This window comes from Leucoraja erinacea, chromosome 2 (genome assembly GCF_028641065.1).
Source record: "Leucoraja erinacea ecotype New England chromosome 2, Leri_hhj_1, whole genome shotgun sequence".
Taxonomy (NCBI): domain Eukaryota; kingdom Metazoa; phylum Chordata; class Chondrichthyes; order Rajiformes; family Rajidae; genus Leucoraja; species Leucoraja erinaceus.
The window spans coordinates 110,162,691-110,189,345 of NC_073378.1; the positions used below are offsets into that span (position 1 = coordinate 110,162,691).

A 26,655-nucleotide genomic window follows, 5' to 3' on the forward strand; every position below is an offset into this window, starting at 1 on the left:
GCAGATTCTCAATGACGATTCAGGTAGGTTTTGTAACATACCTACACACTGTGCCTGGAAAGCATTGGCATGGGTGGTGGTGGAGGCAGATACAGTAATAATGTTTAAGATGCTTTTAGATAGGTACATGACTATGCAAGGAATGGAGGGGTATGGATCACATGCAAGGTAGAGGAGATTAATGTGGCATCATAGAGACACAAAGAACTGCAGATGCTGGTTAAAAAAAGACGCAAAGTGCTGGAGTAACTCAGTGTGTCAGGCAGCATCTCTGGAGAACATGAATAGATGAAGATTCGGGTCGGGTCAGACTGATTAGGGGGAGGGAGTTTGTGCTGAGGGAGCAAGCTGGTAAAGTAGTGGGGCATCATGGTCAGCACCAACATTCTGGGCCTGTTCCTAGGTTCAGGCTTATTATTGTCATGTGTGCTGAGGTCCAGCAGTGAAAAGCTTTACGTTTCTCTTCAGCGTGATTATAGTAGGGGGGAGAAAGCTGGGTAAGAGAGAAGGGGGGGGGACAATGCCGGCAAGTGATAGGTGGATACAGGTGAGGGTGAGGGGGTGAGGGGGGGTGATTATCAGATGAGTGCAGTAAGTGACAAAGCGGGAGTGGGGGATATGGGTGAGAGGATCCACTGGCTTTACATTTCACTCCACCTCCTCCATCCTCACCTGATATCCCTTTGTCTCCTTTTCATCTCTAGCTTTGGAGACACAAAGAACTACAAATGCTGGAATCTGGAACAAAACACAAAGTACCAGAGGAGCTCAGCGGGTCAGGCAGCATCTGTGGAGGGAATGGACAGGCGACGTTTCAGGTCGGGACCCTTCTTCAGACATGTACAATTTCTTGACTCACCTTCCCAACTGATGTAGATCTTGTTGTAAATTTAAATATCCATCAGTCTGAAGAAGGGTCCCGGCCCGAAGTGTCATCTGTCCATTCCTTCCGCAGATTCTGCCTGAGCCACTGAGTTCCTCCAGCACTTTGTGTTTTGTTTATATATATATCTGTCCAAGTGTCGTGATTGTATCCGCTTCTTCAGCTCTTTAATTTAGTTTGGATTATTGGAGATGGTTTAAATTGGCATCAATGTTAGCACAGCCACAATGGGCCGAATGGCCTGTTTCTGTGCTGTACAGTGCTAGGCTTTGTTCTATCTCAGGCACTTAAAAAAAGAAAGAAACATCTATTGAAGCCAGAACCATATAGAAACAGAAGAGGCCAGTCATCCCCTCTGTGGCCATTCTGTCCTACTAGTCATTCTAGCACTGTGAACTATGACCTCCTTTGATTAAAACTATACATCCAGGGAGACCATAACTGACCATCTGACAATGGCAGTAAGACCAGGGAGGTGAATATTCTCAGCAGCTTATGGTCTAGTTCAAGTTCAGGTTCAGGTTAATTGTGGGTCTGCACAAGTAAATTGAAATACAATATAGAAACAAGGAACTGCTAATGCTGGTTTATGCCAAAGATAGACACAAGATAGACACAACTCTGGAGAATAAGAATGGGTAACGTTTTGAGTCGGGATCCTTCTTTAGACTGTCGAAAGAAGGGTCCCAACCCAAAACGTCACCCACCCTTTGTCTTCAGAGATGCTGCCTGACCCGCTGAGTTACTCCAGCATTGTGTCCCTACATTAAGGTGCAGGTGCAATGCAAATCTTGCTTGCAGCAGCATCATAGGCACATAGCCTCACACAATACACAAAATTAATTATACGTACAAGATACTTGAATTGCACATAAGATACTAAAATTAGAAAGGAATTTGCCACAAAAAAACAATTCATTAGTACAAAAATATAACTAAAACAAAACAGTCCACAGTAGTGCAAGAGGTGGTCTGAAGTGTTCTGTTGCTGAGGTAAGATTAGGGTTGTACAGGTCTGTTCAAGAACCTGATGGTTGTAGGAAAGTAGCTGTTTTAAGGGCCTGTCCCACTCTCACGACCTAATTCACGACCTCTGCCGAGTTTGCCCTTGACTCATAATCGCAGCATGGTCGTCACGAGGCCGTAGGAGGTCGTAGGTAGGTTGTAGGTGGGTCGTGATGCTAGTCGTAGGTATTCGTGGCATCAAGTAGGTTGCGGCGTTTTTTCTAGCCTGATGAAAAATGTCCACAAGTAAAAATGGTCGTGAATTAGGTCGTGAAAGTGGGACAGGCCCCTTAGTTGTTCCTAGTGTGTGGGATAATGTTAGTTTAGTTTAGAGATACAGCGCGGAAACGGCCCTTCGGCCCATCGACTCCGCGCCAACCAGGGATCCCTGCACATTAACACTATCCTACACACACTACATTTACCAAGCCAATTTACCTACATACCTGTACGTCTTTGGAGTGTGGGAGGAAACCAAAGATGCAGGTCATGGGGAGAACGTGCAAACTCCTTACAGACAGCGCCCATAGTCGTGATCGAATCCGGGTCTCCTGCGCAGCAAGCGCTGTAAGGCAGCAACTACACCTCTGCGCCACCGTGCCACCCTCTGTTCCTGTACCTGGTTGGGACTTGGCGACAGATGGCGCAATGGGCTAAGTGTTCGGCTGGCGACCGGAAGGTGGCCGGTTCGAATCCCGCTTGGAGTGCATACTGTCTTTGTGTCCTTGGGCAAGACACTTCACCCACCTTTGCCTGCGTGTGAATGTGTGTGAACGTGTGTGAGTGATTGGTGGTGGTCGGAGGGGCCGTAGGCGCAGATTAGCAGCCACGCTTCCGTCAGTCTGCCCCAGGGCAGCTGTGGTTACAGAAGTAGCTCACCACCACCGAGTGTGACTGAGGAGTGAATGAATAATGTGATGTAATGCGCCTTGAGTATCTAGAAAGGCGCTATATAAATCCCATCCATTATTCAGGCTTGTGTACCTGCTGCCCAGATGTTGGCGATCCATGGTGATAGACACCCCTTTCTTGAGGAAGAGTCTGGTGTAGACGCTTCCGATGGTGGGAGGGCTGTGCATTGCCCGTGTGCATTGGGCTGGGTCCACCACTCCCTGCAGCCTCTTGCGTTCCTGTGCGTTGAAATTGCCGTACCAGGCCTTGATGCAACCAGTCAGGATAGTTCTTACAGTCCATCCCTAGAAGTTTGTTAGAGTATTCGGTCATATGCCAAATACGTTTAAACTTCTAAGAAAATAAAGGAATTGGCTGGCGTGCCTTCTGCATCACTATATCTATGTGCTGGCTTTTGGCAAAAAAAATAATCAGACAGCAAACATAATCAATGTCAAAATAACAAAACTTTATCTACTCCCTGTATTTGTTGAACTCATTTGTGTTCAAAGAGCAAATATATATTAAACACAGAGATATAGCCCTGAGAATGTACTGTTGCCTCACAGCTCCGGTGGCCCAGGTTCGATCCTGGCCTCGTACGCTGTCCATGTGTGGTGTTTAGTTTATTTTAGTTCACTATTCTCACGTGCAGTGAAAACCTTTTATTTGTTGCCTGCTATCCAGTCAGCGGAAAGACTATACACAATTACAATCAAGCGTTTGCATTTGCAATTACAATACAGTCCACGGTGCACGGATACAGGGTAAAGGAAATAATGTTTAGTGCAAGATAAAGTTTGAACGTTTTCCCAGCGACCACGTGGGTTTCCTCCGGGTGCCCCAGTTTCCTGCCACATCCCACAAAGAGGTGCGAGGTTTGTAGGCTAGCTGGCCCTCTGTAAAAAGCCTCCAGTATTCCATTCAGAAGAACCTGGGAATGTGGGGAGAATAGTTGCTGTCTGTCAGCGCCAGAGACTTGGGTTCGATCGTGACTACGGGTGCTGTCGGTACATTTGCACGTTCTCTCAGTGACCTCGTGGGTTAATTAACCTCTGTAAATCGCCCCTAGCGTGGGTGTGTGAGTGGTGGAATTTACAGGGAGTTTATAAGAATGTGGGGAGAATAGACGCACTCCAAAGACGTACAGGGTTGAAAGTTAATTGCCTTTGGTGAAATTGTAAATTATCACTAGTGTGTGTAGATCGTGTTAATATACGAGGATCGCTGATTGGTGGAGACTCAATAGGCCGAAGGGCTTGTTTCCCCATGTATTTCTAAACTAAACTAAACTAAACTAAACTAAACTAAATAGGTTGCAGAATAAATTAGATGTTATTCTTTGGAGGGTAGAGTTTCCTTTCCCACTGGGACTGGCTGACATCTGGAACTCTGCCATTAGAGGTGATTGAATCAAATATAGTCACTGGTGTTTAATATGCTTTTAGATAGGCACATATAGATGTACAGGAAATGGAATATATAAAATACATTTGGACAGGTCTAGGATAGGAAATAGAGTGATAGGAAGCTAGTTGGGCTAGGGGTTTAGTACAGGAGGCTGAGGCATGGTCTTATAGAGGTGTATAAAATCATGAGGGGAATAGATAGGGGTGAATGCGCGGAGTCTATGTCGGGATGGACTCAGTGGGCTGAAGGTCCTGTTTCTACACTGCATCTCGAAAAGTCTAAAGACTAAAGATAGGGTGAATGCATAGAGTTTTTACCCAGAGTAGTGAATCAAGAACCAAAGGACATAGGTTTAAGATCAGAGGAGAAAGAATTTGAGTGGCAACGTTTTTGCACTGAAGGTGGAGGGAATATGGAGCGAGCTGCCAGACAGAGGGGGTAGTTGAGGCAGGTACTTCAACAACATATAGAAGACTTTTGGGCAGGTACATGTGTTAGATGGGGCATCTAGGTCCACATGGGAAGGTTGGGCCGAAGGGCCTTGTTTCTGTACTGCATGACTCTATGGCGAGCAAGTTAGAAGCGCCTTGGTTCTGTAAGTTGACTGAGACTGGGTGGGTTGAATTATCCTTCAATGTTGAAAGCAAATAGGGAAAGTAATTTGGATTAAACGTTGGGGGATATCCCCTGCCCTGTGGCAAGATAAGGCAAAGCCATTGATATTGGGCTTGGTCTGAAGTGAAACATCTTACCCGTCACCATCATGTTCATAGTGGATGGGCTTCAAAGCGAGTGAAGCAGGAGCCTAACACAAGAGTAGTGTTTACAGATTCAGGCCCTTCGGCCCATCGAGTCCACGACAACCATCAATCACCCTTCACACTAGTTCTATGCAATCCAACTTTCGCATCCACTCCCTACACACTAGGGGGAAATTTACAGAGGGCCAATTAACCAGCAATTAATCTTTGAGATGAGGGAGGTAACTGGAGCAACCCTGAGGGAAGCCACACAGTCACAGGGAGAAGGTGTAAAATCCACACACAGACAGCACCAGAGGTCAGGATCGATCCCGCGGTCTCTGGCACTGTGAGGCAGCGACTCTACCGACTTTGCCACCCTCCTTGGTGTGTCCATGGGGAGCGTGGTCAGTGCGTCGGCAATGGGACTCATGCCGTTTGATGGTCTTCGAGACGCAAGGGGTGGAGCGATGTTTCAAACGTGTTCATGTTGCAGTGTTAAAATAGTCCATTACCCCATCCCCAAACCCCCCCCCCCCCCCCCCCCACCAACCCCTCCATCACCTAACGCAGGGTTAAATGTGGAGTGCCTCAAACAAACAAAACAACTTGGTTTTTGCTTTGGAAGTTCCCCAAACAGCTTTATTTATTTTTCTCTTTCTTCCACTCACTTTCATCTTTTATTTATTTCCTCTTCCCCACTGCCAGCATCATCTTTTCTCCCCCCTCCCTCCCTCTCCCCGTCTCAATCTTCTGTAAATCAACTGAATGAAACCTTTGTCATATTTGCCAGCTGCTTGTCCAGAAATGCTACTGTAAACCTCAGAGAGATAACCATGTTTGCAAGATGTCAGAACTGTCCTGCATTACCTTGTAAGTGAAACCTGGAGCTCCCCTCTCTAACCCCCCCCCCCCCCCCCCCACCCCTCCTTCCCCCCGTCCCCCCTTCCCCTCCCCTATCTCCCCCCCTCTTCTCCCACCACCAACTCCAGACTAAATGTTTGTTGTGAAAAAAATGCATGCCTTAAATATTTATTTCTTCTTGTTTCTTCTTGGTGTTTCTGGAAGAAATTAATAGTCAACCTTCTGTCTTGCAATGTCAGAGATTGATCTAAGTTGGAGCAACAATCCCTGGAAAGTATTAAGTTAGTTTAGTTTAGTTTGTTATTGTCAGGTGTACCGAGGTACAGTGAAAAGCTTTTATTTGCGAGCTGCCCAGTCAATGGAAATGCAGAGAGTTGTGGACATAGCCCAGGCCATCACACGCACACCAATCTTCCTCACACTGTCTCCATCCACACTTCACGCTGCCTCAGCAAGGCCACCAGCATAATCAAGGATTAGTCTCACCCTGGTCACTCCCTCTTCCCCCCCTGTCCCACCAGGCTAGAGGCACAGAAGTATGAAAACACACACCTCCAGATTTAAGGACAGTTTCTTCCCAACTGTTATCAGGCAACGGAACCATCCTACCATCAACTAGAGAGCAATCCTGACCTCCCATCTACCTCATTAGAGACCCTCAGACTATCTTTAATCACACTTTACTGGGCTTCATCTTGCACTAAATGTTATTTCCTTTCTCCTGTGTCTGTACACCGTGGAAGGCTTGATTATAATCATGTGTAGTCTTTGCACTGACTGGATAGCACGCAACAAAAAGCTTTTCACTGCACATCAATACTCGTAACAATAAAATAAACTAAAAAGACCATACATGATTCCAATCATATTGTCCTTTTCAAAGTGATCTTGCCTTGTTTACAATTCACAGGCAATGTTTCAATGTGCTCTCAGTGTTGTTTGTCACTTATTTTGATCAATGTGGGAGCTTTTGTTCAGATTACACTCAAGGCCAGTGCTAACTCGTCAACAATACAGCATCAATTTAATCCGCTCCTTGAAAGCTCGAAGATACGACAATGATATAGGCTTAGTGTAGACACAAGGAGCTGCAGATGCTGGTTTATGAAAAAAAAGATATAAAGTGCTGGAGTAACCCCATAGGACAGTGGCACAGGAAACAGCAGTGGCTGGTTTTCAAAAAAGACAAAGTGCTGGAGTAACTCAGTAGGGTCATGCAGCATCTCTGGAGAATGTGCATAGATGACGTTTCAGGTTTGGACCCTACTTCAGACAGATTGTAGTAGGGGAGAAAGCTGGAAAAAGAGGGAGAGGTGGGGGTGGGCCAACACCTGGTGAGTGATAGGTGGATACAGGTGAGGAGGGTTGATTGGCAGATGGCTGGACAAAGGCGAGAGATGAAAAGGAGGCAAAAGGGGGTCAGATAAGGAGTGAAATGTGAAGCGAGAGGAAGGGATATAGGTGGAAGGGGATGGGGGAAGGGAACGGGAAGACAGGAGAGTGGGAGATATGGATACATATATGGACGAGGGGTGTGGGGTGTGTGGGGGGGGGGGGGAAAAGGCAGGAGATTTGGGGAGTATTGTTAGTTAGTTTCCTAAAATGAAAGAATTCAAGGTTCCTGCCATTATTGTAAGCTGCTCAAGCAGAATATGATGTTCCTCCAGTTTCCACTTGGCCTCACTCTGGCAGTGGAGGAGGCCCTGGACAGAAAGGTCAGTGGGAATATGAAGGGGAGTTAAAATGGTTGGTAACCGGGAGTGTTTGGCAAAATGGTCGCCCTGACTACGTCTGGTCTCGCCGATACACAGGAGCCATTGGCTGGAAGAACGTGTCTTTAGAATGCAGATCTGGAGGAATTTCTTCAGCCAGATGGGTGGTGAATCTGGGGAACTCATTGCCACAGACGGCGGTATAGGTCATGTCATTGGGTATTTTTAAAGCGGAAATTGCCAGGTTCTTGATTAGTAAGGGCATCAAAGGTTATGGGGGAAAAGGCAGGAGAACGGGGTTGAGAGGGAAAGATACATCAGCAATGATCGAATAGCGGAGTAGACTCGATGGGCCGAATGGCCTAATTCTGCTTCTGAGTCTTACAGTCTTATGGCTTGCAATCTAGTTTGGATGAATGATGTCTTTGTGAAAAGCAAAGAGGTTTGCACCATCGTCCAAGTGGCAGATTTATGCACATTGGTTGGCATGCGCGTGCTTTGCGGCACTGAGCGGCTGTCAAATGTTCAGAAAGATCAGGCTTATGCCGAGGGCTCGGTGCTCTGTAGAGACCTTGTGAAGGAGGGGATGTGAGGGGAAAGCAGCCAATATCATCAAGGACCACTCACACCCCGGTCGGTTATTCCCTCTTCTCTCCTCTCTGGTCGGGCAGATGATACAAAAGCTTGAAAGCATGGAACACCAAACTCTTCTTCCATGCTGTTAATAGACTACTGAATGGTCTTTAGAGTTTAGAGATACAGCATGGAAACAGGCCCTTCCCCCCCACTGAGTGGTCACCTGTCAACTAGTTCTAGGCCACACACTAAGGACAATTTACAGAAGCCAATTAACCTACAAACGTACACGTCTTTGGAGTGTGGGAGGAAACCGGAGCACCCAGTGAAAACTCCGTACAGACAGCACCCAAAGTCAGGATCAAAGCCGGGTCTCTGGCACGGTGAGGCACACTGTGTCGCATGTCGCAAGTCAGGTCTGCATCATTTGCAGGGGAGCAGAATCGAGATACAATCAAGTAGCTCATCCTAACACAGCAGGTGGACAGAGTCATGAATAATTCTACAGGAGTTTAACTCTTCTCCTCTTGGCTGTACAATAGTTGAACACACCTCCCTCAGGCCCCTGAAAGCAAACCATAAGACAAAGGAGCAGAATTAGGCCACTCGGCCCATCAAGTCTGCGCCACCATTTAATCAAAACAAATATATTTTCCCCTCTCGACCCCATTCTCCTGCCTTCACCCTGTAATTTTTGACGCCTTTACTAATCAAGAACTCCTATCAATCTCCACTTTAAAAATACCCAATGACTTGGCATCCACTGCCGTCTGTGGCAATGAATTATGCAGATTCACCAACTGGATGTGTTTGGGAGGAGAGCAAGAAGTCTGGAGCGGGGCTCGATGTTTGATAATGTTGGCGGCTTTTTGTCAATGCTTGCCTGGCATGCAGGGCAGATTAGAAGTGTATAAAAACATAAGGGGAATAGATAGGGGGAATGCACAGAGTCTTTTACCCAGGCTGGGGAAATTAATAAGCAGAGGACACCGGTTTCAGGTGAGAGGGAAAAGATTTAATAGGAACCCAAGGGGCAACCTTTTCACACAAAGGGTGGTGGGTGTATGGATGAGCTGCCAGAGGAGGTAATAGAGGCAGATGCAGTAACAGGCAAGGGCGGCACAGTGGCGCAGCTGATAGAGCTGCTGCCTCACAGTGCCAGAGACACCTGTTCGATCCTGAGCTCGGATGCTGTTTGTGTGGAGTTTGCACGTCCTCCCTGTGACCACGTGGGCTTCTTCCGGGTGCTTCAGTTTCCTCTCACATTCTGAAGATGTGCGGGTTTTAACTTGATTGTCGTCTGTTAAATTTCCCCTTGTATGTAGGGAGTGGATGTGAGTGGGATACCAGAACTAGTGTGAATGGGTGATCAATGGTCAGTGTGGACTCAGTGGGTAGAAGGGCCTATTTCTAGTTGTATGTTTAAATTATAAACAACATTTATACACATTGGACAGGTACGTGGATAGGAAAGGTTACAGTGTGAACCTTTGTTTGCATGCAAATCCAATCAAATCAGACAATACTGTACATCAATACAATCAAGCCATGCTCTAGCATTCGATGATCTATGTGTGTTTTATCATAAGGAGCATGGTCCCATATTCCCAAAGCTATGGGGCAGTTTGGAATGAACTCAAAGGAACGTGGAAGGAACTACAGACAAAATGTGAAGGAAGGAACTGCAGATGCTGGTTTAAACCAAAGATAGACACAAAATGCTGGAGTAACTCAGCGGGAGAGGCAGCATCTCTGTTGAGAAGAAAATGGGTGATGTTTCGGGTCCTGAAGAAGGGACTTGACCCAAAACATCACCCATTCCTTCTCAACAGAGATGCTTCCTGAGTTACTCCAGCATTTTGTGTCTATCTGTGAAAGTACAGTAACTACTATGTAACGTGCCCATTGGGAACTTGATGTAGCTGGGTGCTCTGCTGGTTTATATACTTCTTTTGGTTTATTATTGTCACATGCACCAAGGTACCGTGAAAAGTTATATTGTGCATTTATCCAATTAAATCAGATAATATATGCAAGTCAAACTCAAAGTACATGAGTACAATCAAGTCAAATTCACGTGTAGTAGGCAAAGGGGGAGATACAGAGTGCAGAATATAGTTCTCAGCATTGTAGCGCATCAGTTCCATAGACAATGTCAGCAATGGGGTAGAGATGACTCTGACAGTACCCTAGCTTATGGAAGGACCATACGGAAGCCTGGTAACAGAGGGGAAGAAGCCCCATAGTCTGGTGGCGTGCACTTTCAAATTTCTGTACCTACTGCAGATGGCAGCAGGGAGAAGAAGGAATGACAATACAATACAATACAATACCGTTTATTTGTCATTTGAACCTCACATGAAGTTCAAATGAAATTTGGTTTCTGCAGTCATACAAGAAAAGAACCAAGACACACACCAACACAATTTACACAAACATCCATCACAGTGAATCTCTTCCTCACTGTGATGGAAGGCAAAGTCTTGTCTCTCCCCTGCTCTCCATTCCTCTCCCGAAGTCAAAGTTAAAGCCCCCGGCGGGCGCTAGCAAGTCCCACGGCGACTTAAAGCCGCGCCGGGTGATGTAAGGCCCTGCTCCGGGTCCCGATGTTGGAGCCCCCGGCGGGCGCTAGCAAGTCTGCAGCGATTTAAAGCCGCGCCGGGCGATGTAAGGCCCCGCTCCAGGTCACTTTCAACCCCGCAATTCAAGCGGGAGAAGTCGCCGTTGCCGGTGCCCCGCAAAGTGGTCTCCCACCGGGGACCCGCGAGCTCCCGGTGTCACCATCCACCGGAGTCGGGTCGCAGCAGCGCGCCACCACAGCTCTCCACGCTCCAAAGCTGGCCAGCTACATGATGTTAGGACCACAGCTCCGCAGCTCCGCAGTTCCGCAACTCCACAGGCTCCGTGACTTGAGCTGTCATTCCGGTTCGAGGCCGCTCCACGGTGCTAGGCCCCAACGGCAACGGACACCCAACAGGGAAAGGTCGGGTCCCCGTACAGGGAAGAGATCTAAAAGTTTCCCCCACCCACCCCCCCACCCCCCACACATACACAGTCAAAAACCCACCACAAACTATACACTCAACAGGACAATAAAATAAAAAAAGACAGACGGACTGCAGAGGCCGCTGCGACATCGGTCGCACCGCCAACCCGGGGTGGGACGACCTTTTGATTATATTAGCTGCTTTTCTGAGGCAGCGTGAAGTGTGGATGGAGTCAATGGTGGGCAGTCTGGACTGTGTGATGGACTGGTCTACATCCCCAACTCTGCGTTTGCTTGTGGTCTTGTGCAGAGCTGTTCCCAAACCAAGCTGCGATGCAGCCCACCAGTGTGCTCTCTCGGGTGAAAACTGTTTAGGTCTCACCTGCAAACCAGCACAAAGTGGTTCATTTATTTTAGGAGCGTGAATGAAATTAAAAACATTGTGCGATCATTGGAGATTATTGGGAAGCAAGAGACTGCAGATGTTGGAATCTTGAACAAAACACAGAGTGCTGGAGGAACTCAGCAGGTCAGGAAAGGTTTAAAGGGGTATGAGGCAAATGCACAGTGGTAGATTTGCTGCCTTACAGCGCCAGAGACCCGGTTCGATCCTGACTATGTGTGCTGTCTGTACGGAGTCTGCAAGTTCTCCCTGTGACCGCATGGGTTTTCTCCGGGTGCTTCGGTTTCCTCCCACACTCCAAAAACGTACATGTTTGTAGGTGAATTGGCTTCTGTAAATTTTATATTGTTCCTATTCTGTAGAGCTAATGTATGGGGTGATCGCTGGTCGACGTGGACTCAGTGGGCCTGCTTCCATGCTGTATCTCTAAAGTCTAAAGTCTACATGGGACTAACTCAAGACGGCATGTTGGTTAGCATGACGAGTTGACCTGAAAGGCATGTACTTGTACAGTTACATGGATCGGAACGTTTCAGAGTGTTTTGGGCCATTTGACCATTATCCATCCAAATCTTTCCTATCCATATATCTGTCCAAATGTCCACAACATGGCCCCTCGGCTCAACTCATCCATGCTGACCAACATACCTTCCTGAGCCAATCCAATTTCCCAGAGTTTAACTCATATTGCCCCCAAACCTTTCTCATCCCCATATCTGTCCAAATGCTTCCTGAAAGCTGTATTAGGACACCATGTTACAGCTGTGCATGGCGTTGGTGAGACCGCACCTGGAGTATTGAGTGCAGTCACGAAGGGTATCATTAAGGATATCAATAAGCGAGAGGGTACGGAGAAGGTTCACACGGATATTGCCAAGACATGGGGGCCTGAGTTATAGAAATAGTCTGGATAAGCAGAGAGATGTGCGGGGAAGGTTTTATTCACACAGAGGGTGGTGGGTACCTGGATCGCACTGCCAGGGGTGGTGGTGGAGGCAGATACAATAGTGGTGTTTAAGGGGCTTGTAGATAGGCACATGGATATGTAGGGAATGGAGGAAAATGGATCATGTATAGGCAGAGGAAGTTTGAACATAGCATCAAGTTCAGGACGGACATTGTGGGACAAAGAGCCTTTTACCTTCACTCTATTGTTCTATGTGTTAAGTCCAGAATAAATAAGGGGTTTTATCCCTTGTCTTGTTCATGAGTTTATACGTTATAGGAGCAAAATTAGGCCATTCTGCCCATCATTCAAAGTCCATCGTTCAATCATATTTCTCTCTCAACCACATTCTCTTGCCTTCTTCCCGTAACTCCTGACAATTGTACTAATCAAAAATTTGTCCATCTCTGTCTTAAAATTATCGAATTGTGGCAATCAATTCTACAGATTCATCACCCTTTGACTAAAGAAATTCCTCTTCATCTCCTTTTTGAAGGTACGTCCTTTTATTCTGAGGCTGTACCCTCTGGTCCTAGACTCTCCCACTAGTGGAAACCCTCTCCACGTCCACTCTATCCAGGCCTTTCACTATTCGGTTTCAATGAAGTCCACCCCTCATCCTTCTAAACTTCAGCGAGTACAGGCCCAGTGCCATTAAACGCTCATTATACGTTAACCCAATCATTCCTGGGATCATTCTCATAAACCTCCTCTGGGCCCTCAGCAACGACAGCACATTCCTCCTCATATATGGGGCCCAAAACTGCTCGATCCAAATTGTGATATTGGATAATTGCTTGCTGCTTTGTAATTTTCCCACAGGGCTCAGTAACACCCTCCTAGAGTTGATGTTTTTTTTGCGAACCAGAAATGGCCTTATTTAGTAAAACTACAATTAATCAGACTAGCTGAACATTTCGAGAGTTGCCAGTAAGGTTGAGACTGCAGACTGATGCTCAAAAAGAGGGAGCTATCTAACAATCAATCTCACAATTTCTATTTATATTGGACCTTATTAATTCAGTAAATCATCCTAAAGTGCTCAAAAGTCAATGACCAAAGATTCTTTGCAAATTAGCTAAAAGCCATTTAAAGTATTGAAGACTGATATTTAGATTAGTTTTGTTTCGTTTAGAGATATAGTACAGAAACGGGGCCTTCTCACACTCACACTCTCCTACATACATTAGGGATAATTTACAATTTTTACCAAGACAATTAGCCGACAAACCTGCACATCTTTGTAGTGTGGGAGGAAACCGGAGCACCCGGAGAAAACTGATGCAGGCCAAAGGGAAAACGTACAAACTCCGTACAGACAGGACCTGTAGTCAGGATCGAATCCGTGTTTCCGGCGCTGTAAGGCAGCAACTCTACCGCTGAGCCATAGTGCCGCCTCTGTAGTCCCGGTCTTCCAATCAACCTCATTGCAGCCCTTGCACTTTTTCTGTAACTGTAACACTATATCCTACAAGCTGGTATTTTTCTCTCTGCTCTACCTGTTGCACCTGTGTATGGCTTGATTGTACTCATGGAAGGTATGATTTGACTGGATTGCATGCTAAAAATGTTTTTCAATATATCTCGATGCACGTGACAATCATAAACTAATATAAGGATCACACTGGAAGGACAGCAAACTGGAGGTATGAACAAGAGATTTACAGACAGCATGAGATACTAGGCTGACAGGAAGCTGTGGAGGAAACAACATGTATCTGTTCTTATACCAAGAATGGATTGTGACTCCTGCACTTTCTCTGTTACGTTTAGTTTAGTGTAGAGATACAGCACGGAAACAGGCCCTTCGTCCCACCGAATCTCTGCCAACCAGCAATCCCCGCACATTAACACTAGGGACTATTTACAATTTTTACATTGCCAATTAGCCTACGCGCTTTTGGACTGTGGGAGGAAACCGGAGCACCCGGAGAAAACCCACACGGTCACAGGGAGAATGTGCAAACTCCATACAGACAGTTCGGATTCGAACTCGGGTCTCTGGCGCTGTAAGGCAGCAACTGCTGTGCCACCATATAACTACGTATAACTTACTGGAGCGCTATATATTCCACACTCTGGTATTTTTCTCTTTGTCTCCATCATTTCAACCCTTTTGTCCGTCTGTGGGTTCTGCTGCACATGTGTTCCTTGTAACCCAATCCAATACCAGTGTCAGAGTATGAAGAAGGATCCCAAACCAAAGCGTCAACTATCCACGTTTTCCAGAGATGCTGCCTGACCTGTTGAGTTACTCCAGCATTTTGTGTCTATCTTCAGTATAAACTGGCATCTGCAGCTCCTTCCAACACACCAGTGTCCCTTCTCTGGTTCAGCCACAAATGCCTGCCTTTCGATCCCTGCAACAATCTTGCCTCCCTTCCATCATATAACATATAACCATATAACAATTACAGCACGGAAACAGGCCATCTCGGCCCTACAAGTCCGTGCCGAACAACTTTTTTTTCCCTTAGTCCCACCTGCCTGCACTCATACCATAACCCTCCATTCCCTTCTCATCCATATGCCTATCCAATTTATTTTTAAATGATACCAATGAACCTGCCTCCACCACTTCCACAGGAAGCTCATTCCACACCGCTACCACTCTCTGAGTAAAGAAGTTCCCCCTCATATTACCCCTAAACTTCTGTCCCTTAATTCTGAAGTCATGTCCTCTTGTTTGAATCTTCCCTATTCTCAAAGGGAAAAGCTTGTCCACATCAACTCTGTCTATCCCTCTCATCATTTTAAAGACCTCTATCAAGTCCCCCCTCCTCCTGCCCGTCCCACATTGTTCATGGCACACCACCAGAGGGTGTTTTAGACTTTCCAGTGATGACTTTTGATGGCTCAGTTTGAAGTTCGAGGGACTGGTAAAAGATCAGCGTTGACTCAAAGCCCCAGTGACAAAGCAAGGTTGCCAGCACTGTCAACTTGGTCACCCCTTTCCCTGGGCGCTCCGGTTTCCTCCCACACTCCACTGAAGTACAGGCTTGTAAGTTAATTGACTTCCAATTAAAAATTGTAAATTATCTCCAGTGTGTAGGATAGTGCTAGCTAGTATACGGGGACCACTGGTCGACCTGAACTCGGTGGGCTGAAATGCCTGTTTACACGCTGTATCTCTAAACTAAACTAAACTAAAATCAGGACTACACCCTTTGCTTATGGCAGAATGGATCAGTAGTCTGATAACAGCGGGGAAGAAGCTGTTCCCAAATCTTGTGGTGCGTGCTTTCAAGATCTGTGCCTTCTGCCCGACAGGAGAGGGGAAAAGAGGGAATGACCAGGGTGTGAGTGGTCCTTGATTATGTTGACTGCTTCCCCGAGGCAGGTAGATGGAGTCGATGGGGAGTGTGACTGGTTTGTGCGATGGACTGGGCTACATCCACAACTGTCTGCAATGTCCTAAGGTCTTGACCAGAGCATGCTTCCTACAGTGCATCTGTAGAAGTTGGCAAGGGTCGTTGGAGACATGCTGGACTTTCTTAGTCTTCTGAGTAGTAGAGGTGTTAGTGGGCCTTTTTGGCCGTAGCTTTGTCGTGGTTGGTCCAGGGCGAATTGTTGGTGACATTTATGCCTGGGATCTTGAAGCTCTGAACCATCTCCACTTCAGCACTTCTGAAATCATTGAAATCGACAAATCCTTAGTCACCTAGAATTTAAATCAAGGTTTGACAGGACCATGTTTTAAATTGTTTAAGAAGGAACTGCAGATGCTGGAAAATCGAAGGTACACAAAAATGCTGGAGAAACTCAGCAGGTGCAGCAGCATCTATGGAGCGAAGGAAATAGGTAACGCTTCGGGCCGAAACCCTTCTTCAGACTGATGGGAGGTTTGCTTTTGATCAAGTACCTCCTGCCTCTTCCCTCTCTCTGAAACCACACACATCCCCATCCTTTTCCACTTCTGGCCTCTCGACCCGTCTCCATTTTCAACTCATTGTTGCCAGCGACCACATCTTCAATGGTCAATGCTTCTTTATTATCACCTGTGCAAGCTCACAGTGAAATTCTTTGCCATACATAGAGACCAGTAAAATATTGCCATACCTAAGAACAATCCCCGATTAGCAACGTGTACAGAAATAGTGAAATGAGACTGCATGCAAGAGGCGCCAGGTTATGGCACCATTACCCAAGTCTAGTCCGCGCTCTGGGTCTTATGGAGCGGTGCCCGATCCAGGCGAGCCCCAGGCTGCAGCAGGGCCTCCAGCCGTCACCTTCCTCGGACATGTGGATCGACCAGCTAACTAACATACCTCTCCTCACCCGCCCACCTTTGTGCCCCAGGTGAGCCTCCCACAGCCGACTTTGAGGGTTCCCCTCTCCGACCGGCCTTGCTCCTCACATCCATAGTCACCAGCTAGATCCCTTCCGGTCTATCATCTTCGGGAAACGAGCAGGGGCCGGTTTGGCGGCTTCCCCCTATACACCGCGGCCTGCCTTGTCTTTGTGAGTCTGGCCACACGGCATAACGGGTCGTGCCCAGACCTTGAGCCTAGGTATTGGCTTCCGAACCTCTTCCACTTCCATCCAACCCCCCCATCGTCCAAGCCAAGGGAGTGGTAGAATTCTCCCTCAGATCCCTAAGCACCTCCACATGGGTTCATTGTTGAATTTGCGCTAATTCCATTCCAACGAAGCACTTTAAGCTGATTGATCACATTAAAGGTCCAGAGTTACTGAAGTGACCATGTGGTCTTGCTGCCTCAATATCTCCCAAAACAAAACTCAAAATGCTGGAGGTACTCAGCGGGTCAGGCAACATCTGTGGACAGGTAAGGTTTTGGGTCAGGACCCTTCTTCACACTGACGGACTGGTGGTGTGAAAGTTGCTGAAAGGAAGTGTGGAGGACAGGGCAAAGCCTGGCAGGTGAAGAAACAAAGGGTGCACTGTGGCACAGGGGTAGAGTTGCTGCCTTACTGCACCGGAGACTCTGCTTTGATCCTGGCCTCGGGTACTGTCAGTACGGACTTTGTACTGTTCGTTCTCCCTGTAACCACGTGGGTTTTCTCCGGATGCTCCAGTTTCTTCCCACACTCCAAAGTTGTACGGGTTTGTAGGTTAATTGGGTTTGGTGAAATTGTAAATTGTCTCTTGTGTGTAGGATATTGCTAGTGTACAGGTGATCGCTGGTCAGCACAGGTTCGGTGGGCCGATGGGCCCGTTTCCACACTGTATCTCTAAAATCTAAAGACTGAATGTCTTTAAATATTCCATTCACTGCATATGTTCATAGGAATAGGAGCAGAATTAGGCCATTTGGCCTATCAGGTCTACTCCGCCATTCAATCATGGCTGATCTATCTTTTCCTCTCAACCCCATTCTCCTGCCTTCTCCCCATAATCCCTGATATCTAAATGTACCTAACTAAAAGCCTATTAAACGGCAATAATTATATTGATTCCACCCCATCCTCTGGCAGTGAGTTCCAGATGTTCACCAGTCCCAGTGTGAAATAAAACCCACCCCTCAGGTCCCTATTTAAAACTTCCTCTCACCTTAAACCTAACAAGGAGACTGGCTGGATTCATCCAATGCTTGAGGATCAGGTATCTCCCACAAGGGCCCAGTGTTGTAGGAGCAAAATGGAAAGGCAGCACAGAGTTGGTGTAGGAAGTAAGGGGCGATTTATCATAACTGGTGCACACCAGGAGACTAGACAAAGCTGATCTGCTGAGTGACACATTGGTACAGATTTTTCATTCTCAGCTGACAAGATTACCCAGAAACTTGATTAACAGTAAAACTAGGTCTTGATTACAGAGTAAAAAGATTATCTACAAGTCCAACTTTGTTGACACAGTGTCAAATGAAACATGCTTAGCTTTCCCTGGGGCAAAGATGCTGGTGAGAGTTGCATAAACCTCAGGACCAATTTATTTTTGTATTCCCCGATGGCCTTGTTTTGTGCTCTTACCTACATTTGATCCAATATTTCTGGTGATGGGTGATGATGGGTGCATGGTATAACATCATCCATGCAGCTCCTAAAACGTGTGTGTTGTCACTGCTGCATTCCATGTCTTCATTTTCAGGCTTTGTCTGTGGTTCCCAGTCACCACGTTAGCACAACCCACATCACCATTTACTAGTTGTTAGCCCTCTTCTTTCCCCTGCAACGTCCTTTTATAAGCAGAATGCCAGCCTTCAAGACACCCCAGTGGTCCCCTTAGTTGGTGGCAAAAACGGGAAAGCAGATTATTATCTAAACGGTGGCCGATTGGGAAAGGGGGAGATGCAGCGAGACCTGGGTGTCATGGTACACCAGTCATTGAAGGTAGGCATGCAGGTGCAGCAGGCAGTAAAGAAAGCGAATGGCATGTTGGCTTTCATAGCAAGAGGATTTGAGTATAGGAGTAGGGAGGTTCTACTGCAGTTGTACAGGGTCTTGGTGAGACCACACCTGGAGTATTGTGTGCAGTTTTGGTCTCCAAATCTGAGGAAGGACATTATTGCCATAGAGGGAGTGCAGAGAAGGTTCACCAGACTGATTCCTGGGATGTCAGGACTGTCTTATGAAGAAAGATTGGATAGACTTGCTCTAGAATTTAGGAGATTGAGAGGGGATCTTATAGAAACTTACAAAATTCTTAAGGGGTTGGACAGGCTAGATGCAGGAAGATTGTTCCCGATGTTGGGGAGGTCCAGGACAAGGGGTCACAGCTTAAGGATAAGGGGGAAATCCTTTAAAACCGAGATGAGGAGAGCTTTTTTCACACAGAGAGTGGTGAATCTCTGGAACTCTCTGCCACAGAGGGTAGTTGAGGCCAGTTCGTTGGCTATATTTAAGAGGGAGTTAGATGTGGCCCTTGTGGCCAAGGGGATCAGAGGGTATGGAGAGAAGGCAGGTACGGGATACTGAGTTGGATGATCAGCCATGATCATATTAAATGGCGGTGCAGGCTCGAAGGGCCGAATGGCCTACTCCTGCACCTAATTTCTATGTTTCTGTTTCTATGATACCTCTGTAACTCGTGCATTACAGCACAGTGTTGGCAGAGCAGTGACTGGTACTCTGGCCATCCCACATCCACGCCCCGCACGTCACGACATAGGGGTGCACTGTGGCACGGTGGTAGAGTTGCTGCCTTTCAGAGGCAGACACCCGGGTTTGATCGGGTGCTGTCCGTATGGAGTTTGCATGTTTTCTCCGTGACCGCGTGGATTTTCTCCGGGTGCTCCGGATTCCTTCCATCATTCCAAAGACGTACAGGTTTGTTGGTTAATTGGCTTTGGTAAAATTGTAAATTGTCCCTAGTGTGGAGGATAGTACTAGTATACCGCATGATCACTGGTCAGCACACTTGGTGGGCAGAAGTGCCTGTTTCCACGCTGTATCTCTAAACTATAGCAGAGACAGACCGAATGTAGAAACAAGGAAGTATAGATGCTGGTTTACACAAAAGGACACAAAATGCTGGAATAACTCGGCAGGTCAGGCAGCATCTCTGGAGAACATGAATAGGTGACGTTTTGGTACGGGCTTACTACCCATTGGTATGAAAATTGAATTCTTCAATTTTAAGTAACCCCTAATAACAACCCATCCTCTCCCCCACTTTTCTCCCCCATCCCACCCTTTTCTTTCCCCCCTCTCGCTTGTGCCCCTACCTGGGCTCACACCGATTTCTCCCCCAAACCAATATTCCATCCTCTGGCTTCACAATTCGCAACTCTTTAATCCTTCTGTCTCACACCTCCTGCTTAAATCCCTCGCCTTTGTTCAAACCATTTGTCCATAAAAACCCCCTCGCCTTTGTCCACCAATTACCTGCCAGGCTTTGTCCAGCCCCTCTCTTCCAGATTCATGTTCACCAGAGATGCTGCCTGAACCCGCTGAGTTACTCCAGCACTTTGTGTCTTTCTTTGCCAACCAGTATCTGCGGTTCCATGTCTTGGCTAAAGAAGGGTGCAAACCCGAAACATCACCTATCCAAGTTCTCCAGAGATGTTGCCTGACCCTGCAGGTTAATCCGGCACTTTGTACCTTTTTTTTGTAAACCAGCATGTGCAGTTTCACGTGTTGGCTCAAGAAGGGTCTCGAGCGGAAATATCACTTATCCATGTTCTTTAGTGAAGCTGCCTGACCTGCTGAATTACTCTGGCATTTTGTGTCTTTTCTTTGGACCAAATAAATGTTATGGCAACAATGCAAACTTGAACTGAAGTTGATTGTTCCAGGACACTAAACTAAAAACATGACAGGATTTGAAATATTAGTTTCTTCCGGGTTGTGATGTATTGTGTTGTGTGTGCGTGTTTGTGTTAATGAACTAATGTTGAGTTTGAGACAATGGTCCTGATCCTGCTGGTGTTAATGAGTGCTCTCTCTCTCCCTCCCTCCTCCTCCCCTCTTCTTCTGAACAATCTACGCAGGAGACTGGCCAGATCGACCCTCCTTCTCATCCCGCTGTTTGGGATTCACTACACGGTGTTTGCCTTTTACCCCGAAGATGTTAATACCCGGGAACGGCTGGTGTTTGAACTGGGATTGGGATCTTTCCAGGTAACTTGGTTCAGAGTGCTGTAAGTCTGCTGCGGAACGACAGGGGAAGGTGTCCTCCAGGTCTAGGTTGACCATCAGTGATGGGCCTACATCTAAATCCACATCCGTTTGTTTTGTCCCATCCGTCACCTAACCCCCGTCTCTTCTGTTCAATCCCATTGCAACCTCCTCCAGCTTCCACTATTCTCGAGGACCTCTGCACTCCCCCAATCCATCTCCAGAGCTCCCCATTCCTGGCCAAAAGCTCTGAGATTCAATCCTGATGCTCCCTACTTCTCCTCTCCCTCCGGGAAAGTCGTCAATCACCTAGATCTTGATCCAGCCGTTGGATTATCTGCGCTCATCTCTCGTTTTGTGCCACTGTAGCTGGGAAGGGTGGGTGAACATCAATAACATTAATATTAATTAAACAAACAAATCTACAAAGTAAAGCCAGTCACGGTCATGTCGATCATCAAATCAGGGCAGACGCCAACCGTTTTGCTGAACACCTACGCTCAGTCCGCCTTGGTCTGCGCCATCTCCCGATTGCCAAACATTTTAACCCTTCCCATTCTCATACTGACCCTTCTGTCCTGGGCCTCCTCCACTGAATGAGGCCACACACAAATTGGAGGAACAGCACCTCACATTTCACTTGGGTGGCACGGTGGCGCAGCGGCAGAGACCCGGGTTTTATCCTGACTAGAGGTGCTGTCTGTATGGAGTATGTACGTTCGCCCCGTGACCACGTGGGTTTTCCCCGGGTGCTCAGGTTGCCCCCCCACACCCCAGATACGTACAGGTTTGTAGGTTAATTGGCTTTGGTAAAAATTGTAAATTGTCCCTCCTGTGTGCTACTGTCACAGGGGTTCAGCAAAACTGTCTGCGAACTTCAAGCTCGGGGGCACTCGCCTGAAAAACCGCGAGCTGGATCGACCGTCAGAGCGGAACACACACACACATGCACACACGTACGCACGCACACACACGCACACACACGCACACACACACGTACGCACGCACGCACGCACACACACACACACACACACACACACACACACACACACACACACACACACACACACACACACACACATCGCAAAGGCGGGGGCTAGGGAAAGCGGGGGAGCGCTGTCTGAAATTCACACGGTGCAAAGCCAAGGTGATACCCGCGATGAACAGGAAGGTTAAAGACAGCTAGCACAGTGTACGGTAAGTCCTTTAAAAGAGCGGGGGGGAGGGGAGAAGGGGGGGGGGAGAAGGAGTGGAGACACTTTTAAGAAGCCAGACAACTATTAATAAGCTAGAGATACACAGCTGTGGTTTGGCGGGCATTTAAAATTACCGGTCGGTTTTCCTTGGTTCTGAAAACTCATGCTTATATATTTTTTTCCTCAATGAGCCAATGAAAATGCCCGGTCAGCAAAGGAGATTAACTAAAACTACTTACGACTATCTCGACCACGTACAACTACATGGCGACCTCACTACAACTGCACCTACAACTTCAAAAGTATCGACTTTCTCCATGGCGACCAATTTTTTGTCACAGAAAATTGTTCAACATGTTGAAAGATTTGCTGCGACCATACTGAGGCCGCGACTAGTTCCCAGAATGCGGTAACTCCTCGCGACCATGAAGGAGACTCACCTGAGACCACCAGCGAACATGTGGTGATTATGTGGGGAGCGCAGAGTCTCCTAAGCCCGCTTAAGAGGTCGCCTAAGTGGGACAGACCCTTTACTGGTCGGCACGGACTCAGTGGGCCGAAGGGCCTGTTTCTGTGCTGCATTTCTAAACTAAACTAAACTTAAAAAAGCATACAACCCAGCAGTATGAACGTTGATTTCACTATTTTCAAGTAACTCCTGCACTCCCCCCCCCCCCCCCCCCCCCCCCCTTGGCTCTACTCATCCCAATTCCACTGTTCACAACCTTGCATCCCTCTTATCACGTCTTCCCTTGCCAACAATGGGCAATTTTGGTTCCATCTTCCTGAGGTCATCTGTTGCTGGCCCTGATTTGTTCTGCCCCCCCCCCCAATCACCACACCTCTATCTTTGAGTCTGAAGAAGAGTTCCGCCCCAAAACGTCACTTATTCTTTTTCTCCAAAGATGCTGCCTGACCTGCTGAGTTACTCCAGCATTTTGTGTCCACCTTCGGTATAAACCAGCATCTGCAGTTCCTTCCTGCACATCAAATCAGGGCTGCCGCACAAAGCGATCCATTAACCTCCCGGCTTGGTTCAACCAACATCAGACCCAAGACCCACATCAAAGGGGGACAGTTTTAACTGACCTGGCCTACCCGGGCAAACCAGTAACAATTCATCAAGGCCAATTAACCTACAAACCTGCACGTCTTTGGGATATAGGAGGAAACCCACGCGGTCACAGGGAGAACATGCAAGCTCCACACGCACAAACAGCACCCGAGGTCAGGATCGAACCCGGTCTCCGGCGCTGTGAGGCAGTGGCTCTACCCGCTGTGCCATCAATCGGCCCTTTACTTTTGGCATCATTGTCTACATTTGAAGAAAAATTTGTTTATCATACCCAAGAACAGTACAACACAGGAACAGGCCCTTCAGCCCAAAATATCCGTGCTGAACATGACCCCAAGTTAATCTCCTGTGCCTGCATGTGATCCATATCCCTCCACTCCCTGCAAGACTATCTATAAACCTCTTAAACGCCGCTATCATATCTGCTTCCACCATCAATCCTGCTGTGCATTCAAGCACTCACCTACCTAGGTGCACAATTTGCCCCACCTGATCTCCATATAACCATATAACGGTCTCCAATTACAACGCTGTGAGGCAGTGGCCTACTACCGTGCCGCAATTTTTTTTTAGACCCTTATCAACAATCGGCCTGCTTACCATCCATACCCTTTTGGCATCATTGTCATTGTCATTTGAAGAAAAATTTGTTTATCATACCCAGAGAACTTCCACTGGAGCTACACACACAGGAAACAGAGGTCCCTTCATATTACCCCTAAATATCCGTGCCTGAACATGAAGTCCCCAAGTTGAATCTCCTGTGCCTCAAAGGGAAAGCTTGATCCATATGAACCTCCACTCCCTCTCATCAAAAGACTATCTATAAACCTCTGCGCTCCAAGAATAAAGACCTAACTATCAACCTATCTCTGCTTAGTTTGTTGAAACACCAGGCAACATTCCTAGTAAATCTGTCTGTACTCTCTCTATTTTGTTGACATCACCCTATAATTGGGCGAAACAAATTGTACACCCATGTATCTCACCAATGCCTTGTACAATTTCCTTTAAAGTTCCTCCTTCTAAATATAAAGTTATATCCTTTAGTGCAGGGGTTCCCAACCTTTTTTGTCCTGTTTACCTCTGGCAACTTTAACAGCACATAATAATGTTATTTCACTTATTTATGAACAACTAATGATGAACAGATATACCAGAACCAAACAAAGTCAATGAGAAAAAAATGGACAAATCCAGAATCAACAAATTTACCCCCTGGGAAGGTTCAGGGGGTAAATTTACCCCAGGTTGGGAACCCTTGCTTTAGTCTTTGACATTTCCACCCTGGGGAAAAGGTACCCTATCTATGCCTCTCATGATTTTATATACGTTGATCGGGTCTCCCCTCAACATCTAATTCTCCAGAGAAAACCATCCAAGTTGAATCAATCTCTCCTTGTAGCTAATCCTAGCAGCATTCCCATCAACTGGCATTTTCTTCAAAAGCCTCCACATGCTTCCTTTAATGGGGTGACCAAAACTGGAATGGCACTGTGACACGGCAGTAGAGTTGCTGCCTTACAACGCCATGGACTCCGGTTCGATCCCAACCAGGGGCGCTGTGTGTACAGAGCAGACAACATCCGTGGTCAGAGTTGAAACCAGGTCTCCGGCTCTGTAAGGCAGCCAGCTCTACCACCGTGCCGACCATTAATAGAGTCATTGCGTCATACACTGCAAACAGGCCCACCGGCCCAACTTGCCCACACCGACCAACATGTCCCATCAACACTAGTCCCACCTGCATGTATTTGGTCCATATCCCTCTAAACCTGTCCTACCCATGTACCTGTCTAAATGTTTCTTAAATGTTGCAAAAGTACCTGCCTCAACTACCTCCTCCAGCAGCTCGTTCCATGCACCCACCACCCTTGTGTAAAAAAAATTATCCCTCGGGTTCCTATTAAATCTTTCCCACCCTCACCTTAAACCTAGGTCCTCGTTAGGTTCTCGAGTTCCTGACTCTGGGCAAGCGTCTCTGTGCGTTTAGCCAATCTATTCCTTTCACAATTTTGTACGCGAATGTCTTTTTTTTGTAGTCCACCCCATCCACACTAATTCTATATGTGGCTTGTTTATTCCTTCCAGGGCTTTGTGGTGGCAGTTCTGTATTGTTTCCTCAACGGAGAGGTAAGTTGCTTTGATTTTCTTTCCCTCTCCCCGCGAAAGAACAAAGTGAAGTTTGACTAGTCTCAGCTTTTCTTTGTGCTTGTATATGTGAGTGAATTCTCCCATCAGTCTTGACGTACCTGAGTACATTCAAATGACATCTCTAAGTTTCTTCCCAAAGGTGCAGTCCGAGATCAAGAGAAAATGGAGGAGCTGGAAGGTGAACCGGTATTTTGCTGTTGACTTCAAGCACCGCCACCCCTCCCTGGCCAGTAGCGGGGTCAACGGAGGGACGCAGCTCTCCGTCCTTAGTAAGAGCAGCTCCCAAATCCGCATGTCCAGTGTCAACGCTGAAAATCTGGTCACATGATGCCACCAAGGCCGCCACCTCCTCCGATCCGATCTGTCCCCACCTCAAGCCGAAAGGCCAGCCTGTTCCCCCTCCCTCTGTTTGGGAGGAAGAGTTGTGATCGCATGGAACCATTTAATCCTCTTTACATTGAGGTGGATTCTGGGCTGTCCAGCATCCTTTGGTTAACTGAGTCCCTTCTGCTTGTTCTCTTCCCTCCTCTCACATCCCAGTCTCTATTAATTCCCCCAAAAAAGACATTTGCAAACAGAATAATAACTCAATGTCGTGGAGTGGGACTGAGACTCCAGCGTGTTTTTTCGATTTGGAGTTGGCTCCCTTGGCGGCGTGGGGAGCTCCTTCTTCCCGCCCCGAGTGACAAACTTTTGATGGGGTTTGGTGGCACGGGACTTGACGTTTGCTACACGCTACGGTAGGAGTTCCATCGCTTGCTGCGTGTCCCAGAAACCCCCCCCTCCCCCCCCCCCCCCCCCTTGAGGTGGGTTGCCGAGGAGTTGCCGGGCCTATTTCCCCTGGTTGCCTCGGCCTCTGAGGGGTTGAGACTTTCCACCGCCATTGTCCCCCAACTCCATTGCCCACCGAAGCCAAGACCTTCGACCTCTCTACCCCGCCCGGCCACGACATGGCCCTATGTGATGATGTAATTCTCCACGGTGACATGGCCCTTTATGATGGCATGTGGCACCTGTACGACGTCACATGGCCTTATTTGGTGACATGTGGCCCTTCATGATAACATGTGGCCCTTTAAGATTTCATGTGACCTACCCTTTGCAATGACCTGCGGCCCTTTAAGATGTCATGTGACCATTTGTGTTAGCATATGGCCCTTTCAGCTGTCACGTGACCATAACCTAGTGACATGTGTCCCTTTATGATACCCAGCAGTCCTTAACGATGTCACGTGACTTTACCCCAGTGATATGTGACCCTTTGTGATGATGTGATCCTTAAAGATGCTATGTGACC

The 26,655-nt window shown here is 47.3% G+C and overlaps 1 protein-coding gene across 2 annotated transcripts in view; it reads left to right on the forward strand.

The window, feature by feature from the left end:
• Nucleotides 1–26,284, forward strand: part of LOC129713920 (pituitary adenylate cyclase-activating polypeptide type I receptor-like) — a 72,634-nt gene extending 46,350 nt beyond the window's left edge. Inside the window, exons 11-13 of one of the 2 annotated variants that reach the window (XM_055663321.1) lie at nt 20,807–20,936; nt 25,296–25,337; nt 25,498–26,284. In XM_055663321.1, coding sequence (XP_055519296.1) covers nt 20,807–20,936; nt 25,296–25,337; nt 25,498–25,686 — 361 coding nt within the window. In that variant the 3' untranslated portion in view covers nt 25,687–26,284. Of the gene's footprint in view, nt 1–20,806; nt 20,937–25,295; nt 25,338–25,484 lie in introns of both variants that reach the window. The other variant, XM_055663329.1, reaches the window with a different exon arrangement.
• The last annotated feature ends 371 nt before the right edge of the window (nt 26,285–26,655 follow it).